At 37.1% G+C, this 23,097-nt stretch overlaps 1 protein-coding gene across 1 annotated transcript in view; it reads left to right on the top strand.

The window, feature by feature from the left end:
• Positions 1–23,097, top strand: part of LOC139119685 (serine/threonine-protein kinase 10-like) — a 50,958-nt gene extending 27,861 nt beyond the window's left edge. The window contains 13 exon segments of the mRNA XM_070683530.1: positions 359–635; positions 1,129–1,239; positions 1,628–1,849; positions 8,020–8,700; positions 11,956–12,089; positions 12,584–12,707; positions 13,729–13,857; positions 14,536–14,791; positions 16,711–16,835; positions 17,446–17,634; positions 18,219–18,344; positions 18,863–18,976; positions 20,024–23,097. Coding sequence (XP_070539631.1) covers positions 359–635; positions 1,129–1,239; positions 1,628–1,849; positions 8,020–8,700; positions 11,956–12,089; positions 12,584–12,707; positions 13,729–13,857; positions 14,536–14,791; positions 16,711–16,835; positions 17,446–17,634; positions 18,219–18,344; positions 18,863–18,976; positions 20,024–20,233 — 2,698 coding nt within the window. The 3' untranslated portion in view covers positions 20,234–23,097.

The following is a 23,097-nucleotide window of genomic DNA, read 5'->3' as shown; positions in this document are numbered from 1 at the left end:
GTATTTGATTTTCAAAAAATGTATCAAAACACCCTGGCAGGAAGCTGAGGAACCAGCTATGACCACAGCTACAGTGCTGTACATGGAATGCCTCGATCCCAGCGCCCAGCCTTGTCCAAGCATAAAATACCAATAAATTGGGTCTATTGTACACAATATGCTTCCTATTCAAAGACATAGTGAACTCTCTAATTTCTCTTCTTTTGATCAAGTTGCGTTCACGTGACATTATATTTTGCCATTGTTGTTGCTCCATCAATCAATATTACAGACAGTGCATTTGTAATTTAATTTGCAAGTGTCAGATGAATCTTATGTACAAGTGTTGATGTTAGTATTTTGTGTTTTCATGTGTCAGGATGGCACCAGAAGTAGTCCTATGTGAAACTCTGAAAGATGACCCATACGACTACAAAGCAGATATCTGGTCACTTGGCATCACCTGCATAGAAATGGCCCAGATGGAACCTCCATACCATGATCTTCACCCTATGAGGGTGCTCATCAAGATACCTAAAGGTGATCCACCTCATCTACTGGCCCCTTCAAGATGGACCAAAGATTTCAATGATTTTGTCAGACAGTGCCTCACGAAAGATGTTGAGAAAAGGCCAACAGCGACCGATCTCCTTAAAGTAAGTCTGCTGTTCCTTTGAAAGCAATCTCTGTATAGAAATGAAGTTAGGTTTCAGTATACCGGTATAACCATGCAGTGGTAATGTAAATTTCCAAGATACAGGATATGGATGCAGTCTTCGTGTGGATGGTGTCATGCAGTGATCCCATCACCAGTTGATGGTTGATGTCGCTTACCTTACATTGATGAACTTAACTACCACAACATACATATAGAGGTTGTACTGTTGATCACCTCACGGTGAAAAATCAAATTTTAGAGGTTAAGAAGAGACAGGTCATGAAGCGCAATCCCTGAACCTGAAATTTGCTGATTATATATAATGTTGCCAATAAACTTTTAATAGAATCATTACTCGGCAAACTCTGCAAATATGACAGTGTTTGTACATGTCACAGTCCGTCACATCGATGGAGGGACTGTGGTGGGGTATTCTGTAGATTTGTTTTGTTCATTTTTCCCCTTGTGTTTTGTTTGTTTTTATCTCTTAGCATCCATTTGTCGTGAATGCCACAGAGAACAAACCACTTCGAGATCTTCTGTGTGAAGCCAAAGCAGAAGTCATGGTAGAAGAAGAAGAAGTACCAGAAGACCAATTATCTGTAAGTGATCTGTTCCATGGAGATTTCAATTCTAATCAGTCTTAATCCATCAATCAGTTGACTGTAATCTTTAAATATTCATCCCTCAACTTCTTCATAAACTTTGCGAGTGATACACTTCACTGTAAAGGAAGTCAGGTCTGAGAGTAAGACTGTGAGGGAATAGATCTTTTCCTTTTTTATGTACTTTGATATGGATATGAACAATTTCATAAACAAATATTAAAGAAGACAAGTTACTTCTCGAAAAGTCTTTCTTGACAACTAACCAGTTTTTACACGCCCCCCCCCCCCCCAATATTGAATTCAGTATTTCAATATTACAGTAGGACATAACAGTTGACTGCTCGTGCAACAACAATAGTTGTTTTTCATCTTAACTTGACAGGCCATTGAGAGGAGTGTCAGTGCCGATGAGAGTTTGAACAGCCAGGAAGGTAGCAATGACTTGCCAGGGATCACGGAGGAAGAGGCTGAACCAAGCCCAACGGAACCAACAGAAAGTAAGGAGAAAAAAGATGAAAAGACGGCAGAGACTTCGGAAGAAAAAGAGAAGAAGGAAGAGGGAGTTGAACCTTCTGGAATTGTTATACACGGAAAACCAGATCAGGTAAGAATGTCTCATTCTGGTGTGTGGCGTGTCATTTTATTGAGCTGGCAAGGTTATCTGTTGTGTGGAGACTGCATTAACACTTTTAGTGCTGTAATTTTTCCCTCCAAAATTTCAGTGCAACATTTTAGCAATTTTTACGATTTTTTCTTTAATTGTTTTGATAATTTTGGACCTAATGGACATAAATTTTCATTGACTACAGTTTTTGATTAAAAAGTTGAGGAAAATCTGAAAAATGATTGTCTTGATCTGAAAAAATTTGTGTGTGTTATGTTCTTTGCTGCCGACCAAAAATAGACTTGGCACTTACAGGGTTAAAGATAAGATGTACATAACCATGTTCTGTAATAATTGCCTTCAGGATATTATCATGTCAGAGAAGAATGGACCCTTCAAACTTTCTGATATTTGAACGTAGCGTTTTGATGAGCTCTCTCAAAATGTATGGAAGTGTTATTGGAATGTGTATAGATGTCGTGATTTGCCATGCTCATATAACCTCATGAGAACAGCCAGCGCCCTCAGGAAGCGTTTTAACAATGGATGGCACACAGTAGTCAACAATTATAATGTGCATTATTTCCTTGTGTGGTAAACCATGACATTTATGTGTGGGTTTCATGGTTTGTGCCTGTGTTCGGATAGCTCTCTATTGTATGCTGAGCCATGGAATATTCTATGTATTCCATCATTGTAAGTATACAACTTGAGAAAAAATGCAATGCAGTGCCCCAGATGTGAAAAGTAGAAGATGGATTGCCAGTGAGAAGCCTTTAAAATAGAAGTAAATTGATTGAGTGTGTCTGTTTGGATTTCATTACTGCCCTCTAGAGGCTCTGACAACAACTACTGGTTATCTCTATTGGACGTCAATATTTTGTCAGGCTTTCATGTCAGGTTTTTCATAAATTGATATTGATTTTGTACATACTTGACAATTTGTACATAACTGATAAATGCATTATTCTCAGTTTTATGACAATATTGTTCAAAAGAGTAACAACAAGACACCTGGTGTATCAAAATTAAATTGGCCTCTTGAAATGTAATATGGAATACCTCAAAACTTGGAAATGAAATCTAGTGAAATATTATCTTTTTAACGATAATCAATTATTAGTCCTTTGGGCCTTTGGCCCAAAGTACTAATGTGATGACGCGGCCTCTGTTGTTGCATACAGTGGGCCGTATGCTGTGGACGCAGGTATCTCAGAAACGCTTCAGTAACTTTTTCTGAAATTTGGTCTGGTGGTCACTTTGGCATGTATCTCAAACGGTCTTTTTTCTTTTTTTTGATTGAATCATTTTAAAGTCACTTTTTTAGCTTTTTGTGAAAACCACTATTTTCAATTTTTCCTCAAAACCACTGATTTGATTATTGTGATATTTGGCATGGGTGTTCGTATAGTTGAAATGCCGTCAGAAATGTTCAAAATTTGGTGATAAATGCCTTGTATTATTTTTAAACAATATTTTTATCCATTTTTATTTTATATTTACTTGATTTTGACTCGCTTTCGTTAAAGCTACCGTCTGCGCATGCGCACAACTCTAGGACAAAATCTGAGTTGAAGAATCGAATCGGACGCCATCTTGTTTCTCGATCTGGGCACATTTTTTACTTTTTGAACGTTTCACTGTGTATTTCAATATGTTCTATAGTTATGAAGTTGACAGTGATGCACTTTTGCGGCTGTCGTGTATTTTTGGTACGAAAGGCGCCTTTGATCGACTGAAGAATGATGGTACCGGCAGGCATATCAGTTCTACTGAGGAAGTAATCCACTGGCCCGCATAGGTCAGGGACTCACTTAAGGGAGAACCACTTGATTTCTGGGGGGGGGGGGGGGGTATGGAGGATTTTGAGAAAAAAAAATTGTCACCAGGTGAAATAAAAGAAAAAAATAAGCCTGTAATGGCTTGAGAAAAAAAATTCTCATAACAGACAGAAATAAAAAAGGAATTGTCATAATGCAGTTGAAATGAGCAAAATTTTGGAAACTTCATTCTCATGTGTTCTTTGCTAGCATGCTGCCATAGGCAGCGCAAATGTTTTTACCACAAGCAATTCTCATGTGTTTTTTTTTCCCAGCACTTATGATATAAGCATTCACTACTTTACACCTCAGTGAACTCGATGTTTTCCTTCCCTTTTCTGACCCAAGAAATCATGTTTCAGGATTTCTGTTGCAATATCTCAATGGTACAGGCAATATCTAGATGGGACTATTTGACTTCTGTACATTGTGAAAATTTAAAACACAAGACAGGAGTCAATAAACTAGTGTAAAAACCAATATATTATTCTCTCAACATAAATATGTTAGAAAGATTACAAGTTGTCAAAGAAAAATTGAGGAACAACAAATATAATGAAATACAATGTGTGAGCCTTGTTTCTCTGACCACAAAAGATAACATCTCCCTGAGAACTTAAAAGGAATTGACTGTTATAAAGAAAAGCAGGTATAGTACTGATCACTGTTGATTTGCCAAAAAGTGTTCTATAATTTAAAGTTGTATATATACTAGACTTTCCATTTTGTTTTCATTCGTTGGAATGTAAAATGAATATATAAAACCATCCTGTGATATGTGAAACACTGGCTTAAATTTGAAAAATTGCACTGCTACTCCATTTGATAAAAAAAATTGATGCAGGTGTGACAGTTGAAATTAAAAAATGCTGTCTCTCTGACAAAAAAAGTTCCCATGCCCACTTCCTGCATACCCCCCCCCCCCCGAAATCAAATGGGTCTCCCCTTAATATGCGCATGCGCATATAACAAGTTAGCGTTGTTTTGCAAGGACCAGCTAGCTGCTCCTGGCAAGGACTTTGAAAAATCAAACCGACGCTGTCTTGTTTCTCGGTCTTGTGCGAATTTTGACGTTTTGAAGCTTTTAGCGTTTATTGATGATATTTTGTAAATATGAAGTTCACAGTGATTGTATTTTTGTTGCTGTCATGTATTTTTTTGGCACGAAACGCTCCTTCGTTACCGGCGAATCCATTGCTTTAGCGAGGCAATCCCACCGGCGGCCCGTTAGTAATAGCTGGGTGAGAGCGAGGGAATTTGCTCTGTCCTCCTACCTCCATGTCATAACAAACTAGCGTCGTTTTATGTTGATGTACTGTCCTTTCGACACAGCGATAATTTTAAGTTTTCTGTTGCTTATTTTGGGTAATTTCGACAGTTGTGCATTGATTTTGACATCATTGTTGAAGACAGTGTGTGCTTTGGACTGTCGACAGTCCTCGTGCCTTCTTTTGACCGGATCCGGAGTCACTTGCGGTAGTATCCAACGTAGGTGATCGAGCGCCGAAGGCGCAAGGTCGAGTGCCGAACTCACGAGCTTGTATAAATACCGAAAGCTACGTGAGACCAAGCAGTACAAGCGACTGGCGAGAGTCTATGTGTGCTTTTGTTGACCGATTTACGCGCACTTCAGAATCACGGCATAATCCGACATGGTAATTTGGCATGATCATCAGATCATACATGATCCGAGATTGCACTTTAGCAAGGTCACGATAACTAATGTTGTTTGTTTCACTGTCGTTTAATACCTATATTTCCACTAAAAGACCATTAGAATTTCCTCCTGGCTACTTTGAAATCGTGCACTGCATGCATGTAGTTGTCAACATCACTATGCTTGAATGTAGTAGACTCTTACTATGAATATATCGACTGTCACTGCATATTGCATATGTGTGCAAGTCACTCCATATCATATCAAAAAATGTAGTATTGCGATGTTTGAGCTGCCACAAGCCAGAATTTACAGTTTATGAGAAAGTTATCTTACATGTAAAACTCAGTTCTACTGTGAACAAAATGCAAGCTATGTTGCATAACTATGGTGAATAACATAATATTTTGTACCTATCACCGTGTCAGAAAATCAGAAGGAAACAACCACTCAGACAAACTCTGGTCAGGATGATACTGTCCAATTTTAATATTTGTCTCTCGGCACACACTAGATACTCATGACTGTAAAACAACATTTCCATATAATTGTATATTCAGTTTTTATATTTAGTTTGCTTTTCACCATATTCTATGTCCTTCCCTGCACTACATAATTCAAAATTAAATATTGTTTTTGGCCTATACATACTTGAGGGGTAAGCTTATTTAGTCTCATACATTAAAGATGCACTGTTGACCTTCAGAGTCCAAACTTTTTATCATTGTATTGTAGATAGGTGTACACTCCAAATACTAAGTACAAGTGTGGTGAGTGTAACAAGCAAATGTTTTTTAGTCAATGGCCCAAATTTATTTTCTATTTGATGGACAATAAATACATGTGTAATCAATGCCAACAATCCAGTTTAAGTAATTTGGTTTAGATTAGCCATTGTCCATTATATTACAATAGTTTGTGGCTAAATTTTCTCCCCTTCTGTATCATATAAGTTCACCGTTTCCTGTTTTAGATATTGTTGATCCTATTGAGTTCCATCTCTTATTCTTGATTCACTTTCATATTAACTTTCATTTATGTCCAAACAATTTGACTTTTTGCCAAATTTCACATTTATGGCAAATAATAAACAGTAAGGAGGCACAAAGGACGTCGGTGCCCCCGGGCCCCATGTTATAGTATGATTTGCCTTTACCATTGCATCTGCTGTCAGGATGAACATATTGACGGATTTTAAAGATTAAACCAATCAATATAAACTATTATGTCAGTTGGCTACAATTTGTGCCTGTACGTATCAGAGAGCCATTTTACATGTCATGTGATCTTTGCCTTTACAAATCTGTCAATTAAAAGGTCTCTGCTAATTTAAACGCAGTCTATTAATTCAATTATAAAATTCTGAACAAGATAATTGCTCAAAAGAGGAAAGCATCATTACCAAAGGCAGGAGTATGTTTGGCACCAGACAAAATTTTACCAATTTTTGTGCGTTGGAAAGCATTTGTCAAAAGTGAGGTCTGTCTGTGAACAGAAATGCATAGGGAGTTTGATGAAGACACAGAAAGTTATGAACTCTGGGGTTTCTTTATCGGATGTAAACAGCGCATCAGAAGAAGCATAACCAGGGCACGGCTTACAGTGGTACAGTACTTTACATTGTTAGTCTTTCAATGCCAAGGTCTTGTGCTTTGATTCATGTGCGGGCAGTCTGTTCAGAAAACTTCCCAGATGTGTTGTGCAAAGGTTCTCTGTATTGTATATTTGCTTGTTATTTGGTATATGAAGTGAAATTAGGAGATGTTGAGCTGAAAAACTACATGGAGAGAAGTAGTTGTTGACGGCAGTTTTGTGCGCAGTGTATATTCTATGGCTTTTTTTAATCAGAGATGTTTGTAATCATCATTGGTATGATACTTGCTTTTGTTGGTACATTAAGAATGTATACATTTCCATGATCAATGATCAATTTATCACAGTGATAATATCAAATCACAGATGTTACAATCACACCTTTGTCAGTGAGGACAAACTATACAAGACACGAATAACTCTTCACATATGGCCACCATAAGTGATTCTCTTGGTAAATTAAATTGATTTCTCCAAAGGTATCTGTGTTCGTAACAGCCATTGCATGATGTGAAGGTGACATAGGCATCATTTGACCATTTTGCAATGGCTTGGTTTGTTCCAATGTTTTAAAGGTCAGAAATAATGAGTGCAACATGAGCAAGAGTAGGGTGTAGGTCATCCGTCTCCACTGCATTGGCACTTCAGCTGTTGATGTGAATATAGTCAATGTAAATATCATAGGGGAAGTAACAATGTTTGAGATATTTGTAGTTAACTGTTTGATTTGGGTCACGTATATGTTTGAGATATCTGTGGTGAACTTTGTTTTAGGTTCCAACAGAAAAAACCTTTCAAGGAAAACTAGGCGTGCTCATGAGCGGTGCAAAGACTCACTGAAATGACACTTTTTCGGAATGAAGTGTATCTAAGTACGGAAACTTTGTGTCCCTGGATGTGGTTTGGAGCTGTACCTGTGCAGCATCTCAGGTTACTCCTTTGATAGCAGTCTGATTTCCTAGAGAGTATTTTCCAGAATGGATTAAAATCTGTGTGAATCAATAGAAAAAATGTGTGATAGATCACACAAGTGGCTTTTTCCAAACTGATCAAACCAATGTGATATCCACCTCATGTTGCTTGTATGCATTTGATTTCAGATCGTGCAAGAGAAATCACAAGATCACGATGACAACCAATCCGATGAAGGTATCGGAGGCAACGGAAGTGATCATTCCGATACAGAGAAAGCAGCAGTGCTGGATCTGTCACCCACGGAACCTGGAAAAGACAATGACTCAGCAAAAGGAGTGTCGGCACTCATCAATGCGTTTGAGAAGACTAGTGACATTTCAGGGGATACGTCTGTGTCAAGCACAACAAAGGATGAAGCAGAGGCTGCCGAGTCCACAGAGGCTCTGGAAGCTGCCAAGGAGGTCATTGAGGATGTGTTGAATCGCTCTTTAGGAAAGGAGGAACTCAAAGAACAGTTAGAAGAGGTGAAAGATCAAGAGGAGGTGAAAGAAGGGGAAAAAGAGGAGGCAAAAGAGGGAGAAAAGGAAGAGGAAAAACAAAAGGACAAGGAAGAAGAGACAGGAGATGAAGCAAAAGCTGAGGTGCCAGCAGCGCCACCAGTGGTGATTGAAAAAGATCCTCACAAGGAAAGATTGAAAGAGGAAGAGGAGAAATATGGCTCAATATCAAGTCACAAGTCAACAGACAGTAGACTTTCAGATTCTGAAAGTATATCAACAATGGATAGTTTAGAAAGTGCTGAAAAGGGAGAGAATAAAGAAGATAATGACAACGAATCTAGAAGACACAAACGGAAAACAAACGAAGTGAGTCTTCTGTTCTTGTTGTAGCTTCTGACAAAAAATCTGCATCGTCAGTAACATGATTTAGCTCTTCTGTCAAAAAGACCACAAATTTTTTCAGCATTTACTAAATTTCTTCCAAGTAAACAAAAAGCTGCCACATTTGTTCATGTTCATAGAAGATGGCTCTTTGCTAACCTCCGTGTATGGCCCCTCAGTTGGTTTCAATTACACTTACTAGATGTTTTATTGCAACTACACTTACTGAAATTCAAATGCTAAAATTGGAAAGTATCCGTGTGTGTACACTACAAGCCCTAGTTAAAGCCCCACTTACTCCCTAAACTAAATTATCAATTATGTATTAAATGTCTTAGTAAGTAGGAAAGATTACCCACAAAGCATCAGTTGTAGCATTTGAATCCATGGCCAGAAGTCGGGATTTTTTCATTTTAGACATTTTTACATTTTAGTAGTGCATGTTTGACATGTTAGGTCGGAACTAACGTGACCAAAAAGCCAATCGTGCAAACCTATCGTGTATCGTGCACGCCTAACGTGTACGGACCTAACGTGTCTAAAATGTCTAACGTGCATGTCATTTTAGGTTTTCATCATGAGTCAAAATCTATCATGCCAATCGTGCAAACCTATCGCGTATGGTGCAAACCTAACGTGTACGGACCTAACGTGTCTGAAATGTCTATCGTGTATATCATGACTGTACCATTCAACTTATCTGGAGACCCTAAATTGACATACACGTTAGACATTTTGGACACGTTAGATCCGTGCTCGTTAGTTAAGCTTATATGTACGATACACGATAAGTTTGCACGATTGGCATGATAGACTTTGACTCGTGGACAACCTAAAATGACATACACGTTAGACATTTTAGACACGTTAGCTCCGTAAATCTTAGGTCGGCACGTTATACGATATGTCTCAAGATTCACGTGATGGCCTACAAACACGGTAAGGTCTAACTCTATCATGCCAATCGTGCAAACCTATCTTGTATCGTGCAGACCTAACGTGTACGGACCTAACGTGTCTAAAATGTCCAACGTGCATGTCATTTTAGGTTTCCATCATGAGTCAAAATCTATCATGCCAATCGTGCAAACCTATCGTGTATGGTGCAAACCTAACGTGTACGGACCTAACGTGTCTAAAATGTCTAACGTGCATGTCATTTTAGGTTCTCCACATGAGTCAAAATCTATCATGCCAATCGTGCAAACCTATCGTGTATCGTGCAAACCTAACGTGTACGGACCTAACGTGTCTAAAATGTCTAACGTGTACGTCATTTTAGGTTCTCCACATGACTCCAATTTCTATCATGCCAATCATGCAAACCTATCGTGTATTGTGCAAACCTAACGTGTACGGACCTAACGTGTCTAAAATGTCTAACGTGCAGACTTTTACAGTTTTTAGTCATGCACGTTTGCCTTACACGTTTGGGTTCTATAATGTACAATGGCATACAACTCCCCATAGCACGATAGCTTCAACAATGTGAAACGTGCATTTTTACCAACTACTGGCCATAGCTCAGTTGTAGCATTTGATGATCCAAAGTAGCATCGCAATCTATAACGAAGTTTCAACTTTATATTTAGACACAAAGTTTTACATCCAGAAACATTCTTTTGCAATGGTTGAAGAAGTTGACAGTATCTCATTGGTGTTGGATTTTGTAGAGCAAAGTACAGTGTTCACGGAGTCATTGACTTGCTTCATTTGCCTTGTAACAACACTGTGTAACATAATACATTAACTATAATGTTTTCTGAAACTAAAGAATTGAAGTCAGTTTCTCAGCTTTTGCACCTCAAAAATTGATAGACTCAAACATTTGTTCAAACTTACCATATGGAAACTTTAAACAATTAGCTTTTGAAAAAGAATAAAAATCAGGGGTCACTGTGCACAATTTTGTTTAAGAGAAACATATTACCTAATATTTACTAATATTTGAAATTCAAAATGGCCGCCATCCCTGTGTTAACTCTGTGGAAAAATGAAATTTTCAACTCTCACAAAAGTAAGCCGCCAAAGACTTTATCAACTCCATGAGTTTCAAAATGAGCCCCCACAAGTGGTAGGCCAAAAATGTATTGTAAAAGTTTGAGAGTCTGAATATGTGTCCCCAAGGCACATTCTTCCTTGAACCATTGGATATAGAGATATACCATTCAATCCATAAATTTCATGATTTCTGTTTTCATGGGTGCTGAATGAAATTCTAGATGCACTTTCTTTGGAGTTGCCAGGGCATGTAAGGTTAAAGGGCCAGTAGCTTTAACTTTTGATCATTTTTATCACTGTTTTTGTCTTGTACGTCCATAGTAAGTTTTTATTCTACTGCCAAAGCATGCAGAAATACCTACTATTTTGCTTGCAAACATAGCGTTTAAGGCAATATGCACCTCGAAAGTGAAAGACTTAAACTTTTGCTCTAACTTTCCTCAAAGAATCTTTCAATCATTTTCTTTCAAAATCAAGAATAAAAATAGGGGGTCACCGTGCAAATTTTGGTACCAGAGAAACAAATTATCCAAGATTTACCGATACTAGAAATTCAAAATGGCCGCCATCCCTGTGTTAACTCTATGGAGAAAAATAAAAATTTTCGAATTTCGAAAAACTAAGCCGGTGAAAAGTTTTCTTTCACCAAGAGCTTTAAAATGAACCCCGACATTTGGTATATCAGAAGAGAATTGTAAAAGTTTGAGAGTCCGAATGTCTGTCCCCGAGGTGCGTTCTACCTTAAACATGTCAAATGCAGTGCTATTGTTCACATTGGAATTTTAGTCCAGACCAGAATTCACTTGTCAACAATAACTGTGTATACTAATGTGCTTAGGGGAGTAGAACAAGAAAGTCTGCCTGACATGAAAAAAAATCATGAAAAGTAACAGCTAGTGGGCTGGTCATTTAAACAATGCTGTTTAGATCACATATGATAGCGTCAGTTTCACATCAAAAGGATTGATACCAAAGTTAGATGTTCGTCCTCCCCTAGCTAATCGTGAATCATAAATTTAAATGATAACATGCCTTCAAAGATGTGTATAATATTGGTCAATGTAATATTAGTAAAGACTGAAGAAAAAGAGGCTGAGAGATTTCAGAGAGAATCACAATTATTTATCAAGCTTATAATATTGTTACCTGTAAATTTTTTATCTGTAGTACACTTTATGATGTTTTAGAATCATAGGGGCAGCTACAAATACAATGTGACTGTTTGTACTTGCCTTGCAGGAAGCAAAAAGCCAGTATAAAACTCTGAAGAAAACTCGTAAGTTCCTCATTGATGGGAAAGTGGTGACACTGACAACGCAGAAAGTTGTGCAAACTGGGCAAGAAAACAGGGTTAAACAGCAACACATTGAGAGGTAAGCAATGGTTGAAATGAGAACACATTGAGAGATGCAAAGGCCTGAATTCTTTGAAGAGAACATCAGATGTGAACCGTGTAGACTGACAATAATATTGATGAGTGAAAGCGTCCTAAAAACAGCAACCGCTGTTAAAAGTTTCTCCTATTTTTATTTCCTTGATAGATGATATGAGGTCAGAGGTCAGCTCATAAGTCAACTTGAGATCAAAGGTCACACAGATGAATTTCACTGGGTCACAAGACGTGTGCGGGGACAGGATGCGCTAATGTTAATGCTAGTTATATACTCTGTAAAGTGATACCCATGACATGTGTCTCTTTAACAGTCAATATTATGCGAGCTTTTTACTTCTCTCATTTGTCAACGTTCCATCACCAAATGAGGAGTGTTCGGGAAAAAACAGCATGTCTTTCCGAATCTAAAAAGTGTCTCGACAAAAATGTTTGCCCATCTTGATGGATTTGATGTGTTTGTGTTGTGACCGACAGGAAGAATGATCTACGTGAACTGAAGATGATGCAGAAGGATGAGAATAAACAATTCAATACATTGGCATCTAAGATTCTGCTTCAGACAGAACAGATGTTGACCAGACAGAAACTTGAGATGCAGGTAAGAGGATAATGCCCTTCTCTAACTTTGCCATGTCTCTCTCTCTCTCTCTCTCTCTCTCTCTCTCTCTCTCTCTCTCTCTCTCTCTCTCTCTCTCTCTCTTAGTTTTCAACCTTTTGCGCACACAAGCATTTATCTGTTTCATTGACTTTTTAGTATTTTGACTGTTTTCTGTTCTCTACGCCCTGTGTGTTGCATGTATATAAATGTATATATGTGTGTATGTATGTGTGTAGGTATGTATGTGTTGGTGTGTATGTATGCATGTTTATGTATGTATATATGCATGAATTTATGTATATATATATATATATATATACATGCTTTTGTGTGTTTGTTAGTATGTAAGTATGTTTGTATGTATGTAGGTACGTATATGTGTGTGTGTGTATGTAAGTGTGTGTGTGTATATATGTATGTATGTACATTCATTATACAATGTACATACACATTTATGTACATAGTTAAGTAACAGTCACAAGCACCAGTCAGCCACACCCATTCAACTACTATATTTCAACAAGTAATCGTGTAAAATTATATATTAGTTGTTGCAGCATCACTTGATACTCAGTGTTCAGTGTAGATGTCAGAGAACACCATAAAAAAACAGCTGACATACACACTATCTACATTGGACATCTCAAAACCAGGCTGGAGAAAGACTGAAATACTACCTAGATTGTGATTACCATGGAAGTTCATCAGTGGACTATTTCTAGAATTAAATTCTAAGGATTTTCAAATTTTTCAGTGATAACTGTGCGGTGTATAATAGTTGAGTGATATTTCTGAAAGGTCAGTTGAAGTATTCAGGTTAAACAGATGCACTCAGTCATGACTTAATACTTTGTATGGTCCATTCACATAAATGATATCTATGAATTTTGTTGAATGGAATGCACACACAGTAATTCTATCAACAATAAAACTGTCATGTCTTGATGTATGGGTGATAATCCTTGCAATGGAGGTTCCATTTCATGATAATTTTTGTTTTGATCACGTTCTCGTTCAACAGAATATGACAAAGAAGTATGACACAGACGTAGAAATACTCAACAAGACTCAGAAACAGCAGGTTGAAAAATTGGAAATCTCTCAGGGGCTGGAGTCCAAGATGGCTGCCAAGAAAGTCAGAGGAGATCAGGTTAATCTAATTTTTTGTTTGTGTTCAGTGTGTCTACTGTTTGTGAGCCAGCTTAACTTCATTTCACTGTGTGTAGCTACATGCCTTACATAGACGCAATCCAACTCTGTTGAAATTTCATTTCATAAAATCTGTATCCTACTTTGAATTTTTGCAAGCTCGTATCATATTTCAATATTGACTTGTTATGGCAACATGCCGAAGCAATAAAACAGATTATGTGCAGTGCTGTGTTGACTGTCACAATTTTTATCCATTTGTTTGCTGGTTTGTCAAATGTGGGTTTCCAGTGATTGGTTTTGCTTCGTGAAATTGCGATTTCTCTTTCTCCATCACAAACGATGTTGTGTCAGGTGATGAAAATCAGATGATTTATCCATGTACAGTAGTGTGAAAGGATAACGCCGTAAACTTGGGACAGAAATATGGAGCTTTCATTTTGGAGGAGACAGAAGTCTACTTCCACCCTATTTCAGTGTTACCTGTTATAGTGTTACGATGAAGATTGCATTTCTTTTTTCAACCAAAGTACAATCATGGTTCTAAGTCTCCTCAACAATGTCACTCACACTACACATGATTGAAAGATATATGTATAAAACAAATTTCAATAGTTATTAAATATAATACTCTGACTTGACACTGATATCATATTGTCTTCCTTTCTCTTCCCTGTAGGAGCGTGAACTGAAACACTTCAGGGATAATCACAGAAAGGAATCCAAGGAAATGAAGGCAAAGTGCGGCAATGGAAGAGACAGCAAACGGAAGAAGGAAGAAATTGACATGAAGATGGAAGAGAAGGAGAGAGATTTCCGGGCAAAGCAACAGAAAGATATGGAAACCACCATGAAAAATATGTCTGAAATACACAAAAGTAAAATTGCTTCTTTGGAAAAGAAGTTCTTAATGGATAAACATCAACTTCTAAGAGGTGAGAATTGATGCATTTTGCATTTTATTCTCATGCAAGTGTGACGTATACAATTTGGTACGTTGACAAAACTATCAGCCGACACCATGGACCAATCTCTGGACATATGAACCATTCTTTGAATATGACTCTCTCCATGTTTGAAAATGACAGGGACAGAAGTAAATGTGCTGGTAACACTGAGTCTGTGTGTAGATGAGGTATATTACAAGATCATCTTAACAAAGAAATAGGCTGTCATTAGGTACACACTGTTTGATTTCCACTCAGAGACACAATCATTCTGGCAAAGGGTTTGCACAAGTTGTAAGCACACCCACATACACAGACACCCATAGACACAGACACACAGACATACACAAACTCTCATGCGTATAAAGATTATGCACACATACAAAGAAATCCTATATGCTATGTGATATCAAATAGTTCACATATATAAATAGAACTACACTCATTCATTACATTCACAAAAAACATTCTGACTCCACGCATATTCTGCTTATGCTCATCAGCACACATTTAAAACACACACGTATAAAATAGAAGTGCTCTCAACATGCTAGCATTTTTTGAATAAATAAGTGGGACATTTTTAGTACTGATTAATGTGGTACAAGGTCAGGTTTGTGCTATTAAAATGATAAATTATGATCCACCATAAGTCAGGAATTTTGCACTATGTGTACACTTTCATGAGTTGAATGCAGTGCTGTTAGTACCCAGAAACACATTCATATAAGACACACACATACACACATTCTGTAATACAAACTTCAACTTGGTATTGCCCTTGAAGGTAACTTGTCCTAAATCAGCATAAAAATCAAAGCATCCAGGAGATCGCTGTCTCATATACTATCAAGTCAGATCAGTAAAAATTACCAAGTCTATTTAAGTTGACAAGTCAGTGAAAAGCATGGTGGTTATCTATCTTTTTAGTGGTCTTCACTCAGTCAAGTCATTCATACTAACTTACAATGGATCATGTTCTCCTACTCTGGTTTTCATGAACATGACCTGAAATTGATGGATAAACCAAGCAGTAAAAAAGTGAAATACTTAAATTTGATAGTCCATTAAAATTCATAATTACGTTAATCCTTTCACCCCTATGTCAAATGTGTTGGTTCAAACTCCTCATAAAAACACAAAGAGTCAGAAGTCACAGCATGCTGTGTAGGGGAGGTAAAGACACTGAAATAACATCATTCTTAATCATCAGATATGTGTCAGCTTTTGAATTCATCAAATGTTTGTATTTGTCATGAACAAGATATTTCTTATTAATCTGTTGTCCTTGATAAAGACTTTCGTATATTACTTTGCAAGTGGGTATTTCTGTGTTTAACCTCTTGACCTGTAGGATACAGTCAGAGTCCTCATGAATTATTACATCTTGTCATAGTTGCAAAAAAGTATCTGAAGAGGTCTCATGCTCCTTGAAAGACCTTGAATGTTATATTTTACAAACACACTTGGAAAGTTCATAAAAATCTTGGAATTGAGGCCATCCTTGCTGGTGTGCAATGTCTACTATTGTTAAAGCATGTTGATGCATAATTTAATCTTCGTAATCACTTGTGGAAATAATATTTTTGACCTCAAGTAGTTCGAGAAAAACCACAGGAAAATCTCCTGGAAAGTCCTGGGAATTTGAGTGATAAAAGTACGGATATGAACTCTGTGTGTGTCTTTGACAGAATTATGCTTGCAAATCAGCAGTCTTTCTCCAGCCTCTGCTCTCTAGTCACTCCAGCATTTTCACTAGTCCATAGGAACGTCATTGGTCGACCTCCCCCACCCCATCCACATCATGAATGGTCCTTCCCATTTCCATTGCATTTTCAAGGTTGTTGAACTCTTTGAGTCTCCAAACCAGCACATAAGTAAATCATATCATTCTGTGTCTTTCACAGCCCGTGAGTCTGCAATATGGGAACTAGAAGAGAAACAGATGCATGAGAAACACCAACAAAGCAAAAAACAACTCAAGGATATGTTCTTTCTGCAAAGACACCATATGCTTGCAAGACAAGAAAAGGTTAGTCTATACAAAAGATTTACATGGTTGGACTATAATAACAGCCTTGAATTCAATCCAGGTGTCCAAAATATGACTGTTTTGTTAAAGAGTACCCACTCATTTGAATGTGTGCATTATTTCTCAGTTTGCATGTATTGGTCAGTGCCATATGATTGTAGTGTATTTGTACAAGGTAGTCTTCTATTTGATAAATCTATCTGATACAATGTTTATGAATGTAAGGAAACAAATGCACTGTACTTTAGCAGTGCTATCCGTGTGTCTATGTTTAAAACAAGACATGATAAATTCATTGTCAAGGTGAGCACTGACTCACCACTATAGACAACATTGGTTAGAACAACACACATGTACCCAACACTTCATAATAAATCACATACCTACAAAAAACCCCACCACATAACTTTTGCAGCATTCAGTTTGAAATTCAACAGAAGGGCCCCAGGAATGGTCATACTGAATATTTGTCTGATTTATATGGAGACCTATGCAGTGCTTCGTCTTGAATCAGTCCACTCATATAGTAATCACAGACAGGTTCGGGTATGATGTCAACACAGAGTAGGTATGTCAGGTTGATTACTTTCTTTCTCATCTGTCTTTGCAGGAAGTGGAGCAAGTCAAAAGAGCGCAGGACAAGGAAGAGCAGGAATTGGCCCTGAAACAGACACAACAAAAGAAGAGACTCCCTAAGACACAGAAGGCAGAGGGAAAGACCAGGTTTAACATTTACAAAAAGAGTTTAAAAATTGGCAATGCCATATCCCAAGATGAAGAGAGAGACAAACTCAGACAGGTATAGAGTCGTTATATTCTTAAATGATCTTTGATGACCCCTATCTGAAAATAATCACACATTAAATGTAGGTTGTCCTTCACTCTAGACTTTGCGCTTGATACGTTTCACTTTTTTAGAACTGAGGTAGAATTTGTAGCACAAGTAAAGAAAACTAAACCAAGTCTTTCTTACAATAGAAATACGGCTTGCTTAGGGGGCTAAATTTATCCTGACTCCCCAGGGTAATGTTGAAATATAATAAGCCTTCAATGCGATAAATCCTCAATTTGAATGGATCATTGGTACAAATAAAACCACATGCAGAAACAGAGTAAGAAATATGTGTATTCCATACCAAGCATCTATCCATGGGGGTTTTTTTTTGACCGCTATAATTTAGCATCTTCAGCTTCCATTTTTCATAGAGCACTGTAGTAGTCCGAGTGCAACAGTGTATTCCAGTGCAGGCTTATTGGATATGTTACAAGCAAGCCAAAATTTGTGCAGAGTGTCAAGAAATTTCTTAGAGATTTGGAGAGCAATACATTGGATTTGTGCTGTGTCTCACAACATACATGCCCTGTGTTTATATTACTTCACAGTTCCAAAGCGGTGAAACCAAGCGATACAAGGCAGAGCAGATGAAGTTGGAAATGAAACATGCAAGACAGTTGGAAGAACTGAAAAGTAACCATGAAGCTTCAATGCAGGAACTTCTACAAATCCATGTAAGGATGGCGTCATCTGTACTTTATTATTGAAATCACCTTGTAAATCATACCGTTCTGGTGAAAATGTAAAATGATTGATATGATATTGTATATTTGCGTAGATGTTTTATTTTCTGATGAGGTCATGTGTATAGATATTGCCCTATATCTGTTTCCTGATTCATGTGCATGTGCCAACCCTGCTACATTGCAATTATATAGTATGGTTATTTTCACATCTTGACCAATCAGATCACTGTATTTGTGCCATCAACATACTGGTATGATATGATACATGAAAGTGTTATCTTGTAAAAATGAGATCATGAAAATGGTATTTTTGACCTCAAAACATCCTTGAAAATTGCTGAAAAATATCCTTGGAAGTCCTGGAATTTTATGTGATTTTTGAGTGCGTAGACCTGTAGCTAGCATACATCACTATGACGGTATTCTCACCTTCACAGAACAATGGAATGGTTCTGAATACATCTAGCTTCTTTTAAACATTTCGAATGTTTCTCCCTTTAACACAGAATGAAAAACGCAAGACACTGATCGAGCTTGAAACCCAGAAACTGAAGGAGAAAGACGAGCACCACCAGAAAGAAATCAAAGAATGGAGAGAGAGTCTAAGGCCTAGGAAGAAGGTAAGCTGGGTTTTTGTATGCAGTGGTTCTTTGAGTGTATTGGATGCCGGTCACTTTGATGTCTCTGGTAGTGTGGTGTGTTTAAGCATTTCCTTGTATATTTATTTACCTTTGTGCAATCTTCTGTCCATCCACTAGAATGCTAAATGAGAAAAGAACTCCAATCTCTAGCATTCCATTTTTGCAAGTGTTGAAGAAGCTTGTAAGATCACCTCTCAAATATGTAGTGTAAGCATGTGTTTAGGTAGCAGCTGTTTTAAAATTAAAAGACTTGATACTCAAACTTCCTCAGGAAACTGTGGGCCATTCCTTTTCAAAATAAAGAATAAAAATCAGGGGTCACCTTGAAAAATTTGGTACTAGAGAAACAATAACTCAATATTTCCCTTGCAAATTTATCATCTGGTCGGCAAGTTAGTAAAATTCACTCAAATTTCATTTCATTTTCTGCCTTGGTTTTGACAATGTAATAATGCAGTAACTTCTTATGATAAATCACATACACTCAGGAGATGGTGCAAATTCAGTGAAAGGAAACTTTGATTGTTAGAAAAATCAAAATAGAATGGATGCATAATTTGATGGTATGATCATTTCAGTGCATCAGCTTGGCAGATTGAATCAAAATCTTTGGAATCTGGGTTTTTTGTAAGCTGCTCTAGGTTGCCTTGTAACTCCTCTTTTAGGATGTGAAAATTCAAAAATGCAACGGTCATAGTGTCAGTCTTCAGTCTGACAGTCAAACATATAGCTCAGGATTGCCCCACAGACATTATGATGAATCACAGTACAGTGCATAGACCATTGAGCAGGATAGTGTACTGCTCAGTGATTGAAGATGAATGAATTTTAGGACCTGTGTCGTCAGAGCATTGGTAAATTATTGTTTCATTTCCGAAATGCATTAGTCAATGTAGTAATGAAAAACTACTCACGCCAGCATATCTTATTCTTTTATTACAAACATCCATCCTTAAAGAATAGTTTTTGGTCAGAGGAGAGGAAGTTTAAGATGTGTATCCAATGTTTTCATCCATTATTTTGCAGACTTTGGAAGAGGACTTTGCAAAACAGATAGCAGATCAGGAAAGATTTTACGCCAGTCCATCTTCACCGCGCACTGTCCAGGCTGGTAACGGTGTGGGCAATAGCACACCGGCATCTCCACAAAAAGAGGAACAACCAAAGCGGAACACTGCAACCAAGGAAGATGTGGAAGCATTGACACAAGCAAACAGCGTCACAACTCCAGATTAATCCTGATCTCTACTCAAGCTATACCCCGAACACCAAGAGTCTATAATCTCAAATACGCATACATCAATGGACTGTTGTAAACACAGCATTAATGGGCAGAACCATCAGTTTCATCCCCGATGCATTTCTACTGATGGGTTTTCATATAGAAAGTGTACGCAGAACAAGTCTACCGATATTTACTCATTTTGATTTAGAATTACGAGCCAGGTATACTAGATAGGAACAAATTAGTCTTCAGTATGAGTTATAATGGAACAAAAATGGAGGGTGAACAATGATAAAAGCAGCCATATTTTGTCATTTTAATCACCCTCCTCACTAATCAGCAAAAATACCTTGATATTGTACTATATTTTAATATTAATTTGTCAAATTTACAAATATTTAAACCAAAAAACTCATCTCACAAAAATTTCAAGAGAGTTGAGTGTAATTTTTTTCCTCTCCGGAAATAATGTTTCCTTTTTTCTAAAGCATATTGTGATTTTTCAAAGAATGCACACTGTAGGTCTCAAAATATGTTCTGCTGTTGAGGTCAGGTCAGAAGTCGGGTCAGAATGAGGTCAGGTCAGAATTAGGTCAGGTCATAACGCTACGAGGCAAGTGGCAACAGATTGTTATGAAGTTTGGATCCTGAGATCCAGTGAGTTATGAGTGCCATATTTGCTGGCCGTGTTTTATTTGTGTTCCGTCATTGTCAACAGAATCCTTTATCTTGATAATGGCTACAATGATTGCATGAGTCAAGGACATTTGCAATGTGTTGGGGGTAATGAACTATTGTTTTTCAAATGTGTGTATCACACTGATTGAGTCTACAATGACAGACTTGAATGAAAGATTAAAGAATATAATCTCAAAAATAATGATTCCCTTTAGTGCTTGTGAGATATATTTCTCATTTTTTCCTAAGTTTATACAAGTTGAACAGAATGAAAATGAATTTTTTTCAAGTATGAATTGCTGATAAAATATTTTTTCCCCATTTTTACATATGACTCCACATATTGTCTAGGAAAATGTTTAAAACCAGTCTGTCACAAACATTCGTTGGTTTAGTTGTATTTTGAAAGCTTCATGTCATATGCATGAAACTTGGTTTGGAAGTCTGTTTATTTTCTGGTGCTTGCTTGTTCCTGAGAAGTATCTGTGCTTTAATAGTCTTAGTGGAAAAAACGAACCCCCTAGTAAACAATTTTCTTGTTGCAAAATAGAACCCCTAGGTAAACAATTCTGTCATGTCTTTCAGTAATGAACACAATACAGTAGTTATCAAAATTATTTATATTCTGTAACGCGATCTGATTTTAGATCATCCTATTATTGAGATTCAGACAGTGCAAGTTATAATAAACACTCGCCCTGTGATAAGTTTTCTTTAAGTAAATTGATACTCTAAAGTTTTTTTGCATATGTTGTTTATTCATGAAGCGGATACTTAATAGGAATACAGTGGATGTCACTGTATCACTGCATATGTGGATGATGACAGCTTTCTTGAAATTATGCTGGCAAGTTTTCATGTGATGTCAAAATTATCCTATATGTTGTTATGTCGCTCTAATCTTTGTGAAGAAAGCCAACTGTTTGATTTGGAGCAAAATCTATAGCAGCTTGGAAAATGGGACAGTGTCCAGGTACAGATATGATAGAAAGGGAATAATGATTTTCGCTACTGAAGGAAATGGTGGTTGGCTTGGTATATCTGACAAATTAAATCCCTGTGAATATTTGCATGGACAGGTTTGATCACCGTTTGTTAACACTCAATGAGTAGCACCGTATTTCCAGACTACCAATGAAATCAGCTCATCTGCTTGTTTTCTTATTTTGATCATGTAAGTGACAAAAATGGACGCATTTTCATAAATTTTCAACTACTTTTGTTAATTAGTTAATATCATTGGATATTTGACTTCTACAATGGGTCAGTAAATGAGTTGTCTTTCGAGTGTTACAGTCGTCAATTCTGTATGCTAAATTCTTGACATCCGAGTTCTACACACTGATCTTGAACATGAAATTTTTGTTATTTGTACTGTAATCAAACCATCACTGATGTGTGATGATACGTGTAATTTACCACATACCAGTATTGTGCGACGATCTTTCTATTTCATGTCGAATCCAAAAATTTATTCCAGACATCACTACACACTGTAGTTTCATCCCAGTTGGAAACAAAAAATACGATATTGTTTTCATTTACAACACAGGGCAGTAGTAAGTATGTAGTGGGTGAGGTTCATTTTTTTGAATTTATTATTTTAATCTTGACCTCCCTGTATTACGTAAATAAAAAAAAAGGAAAGCCAAATTCAAGGCTACGTGGCAATGATAGGTTAGTCATGCAATTTTCATATTACTCTGTATGCATTAAACAGAGAATGTAAACCAATATTTTGTAATCAGAACTGCAGGAATAGAAATTGAAAGTCAAAATTTCTATGCAAAGACACAATTCATGGCAGTGGGGAGAGAATTCCCAGAGCTGGAGAGAGAACAGAATTCTTGTGGAAATTTTCATGGAAAACGGTTCTTTAGATTGTAAATAGGAACGGAATACAACCCGTGGTTGTTCAAATGTACAGAGTAGCCAGTGATGTTGGTTCATTTGAATGGATTCATGTTGTGAGACAGTGTATCACATATCTCAACAATTATTTATTCCACTTTTTTCATTACGTTGTTGTTTTCATAGGGTTTGTTACTTTTTTTTTGTCCTAACAATGTTTAATACCATCATCGCAGATGTGACATTGCCACCACCAGTTGTGAGTTTTGTGTCAATGCATTCCTCTTTACATTGTGTTCATTTCATCCAGTGAAATAAAAAACAAGCTTAATCAGCGGACACAAAA

Source organism: Ptychodera flava, chromosome 20, assembly GCF_041260155.1.
Source record: "Ptychodera flava strain L36383 chromosome 20, AS_Pfla_20210202, whole genome shotgun sequence".
NCBI classification, from domain to species: domain Eukaryota; kingdom Metazoa; phylum Hemichordata; class Enteropneusta; family Ptychoderidae; genus Ptychodera; species Ptychodera flava.
The sequence above is the reverse complement of the archived record's forward strand: the minus strand, read 5'-3'. Positions and strand labels throughout refer to the sequence as shown.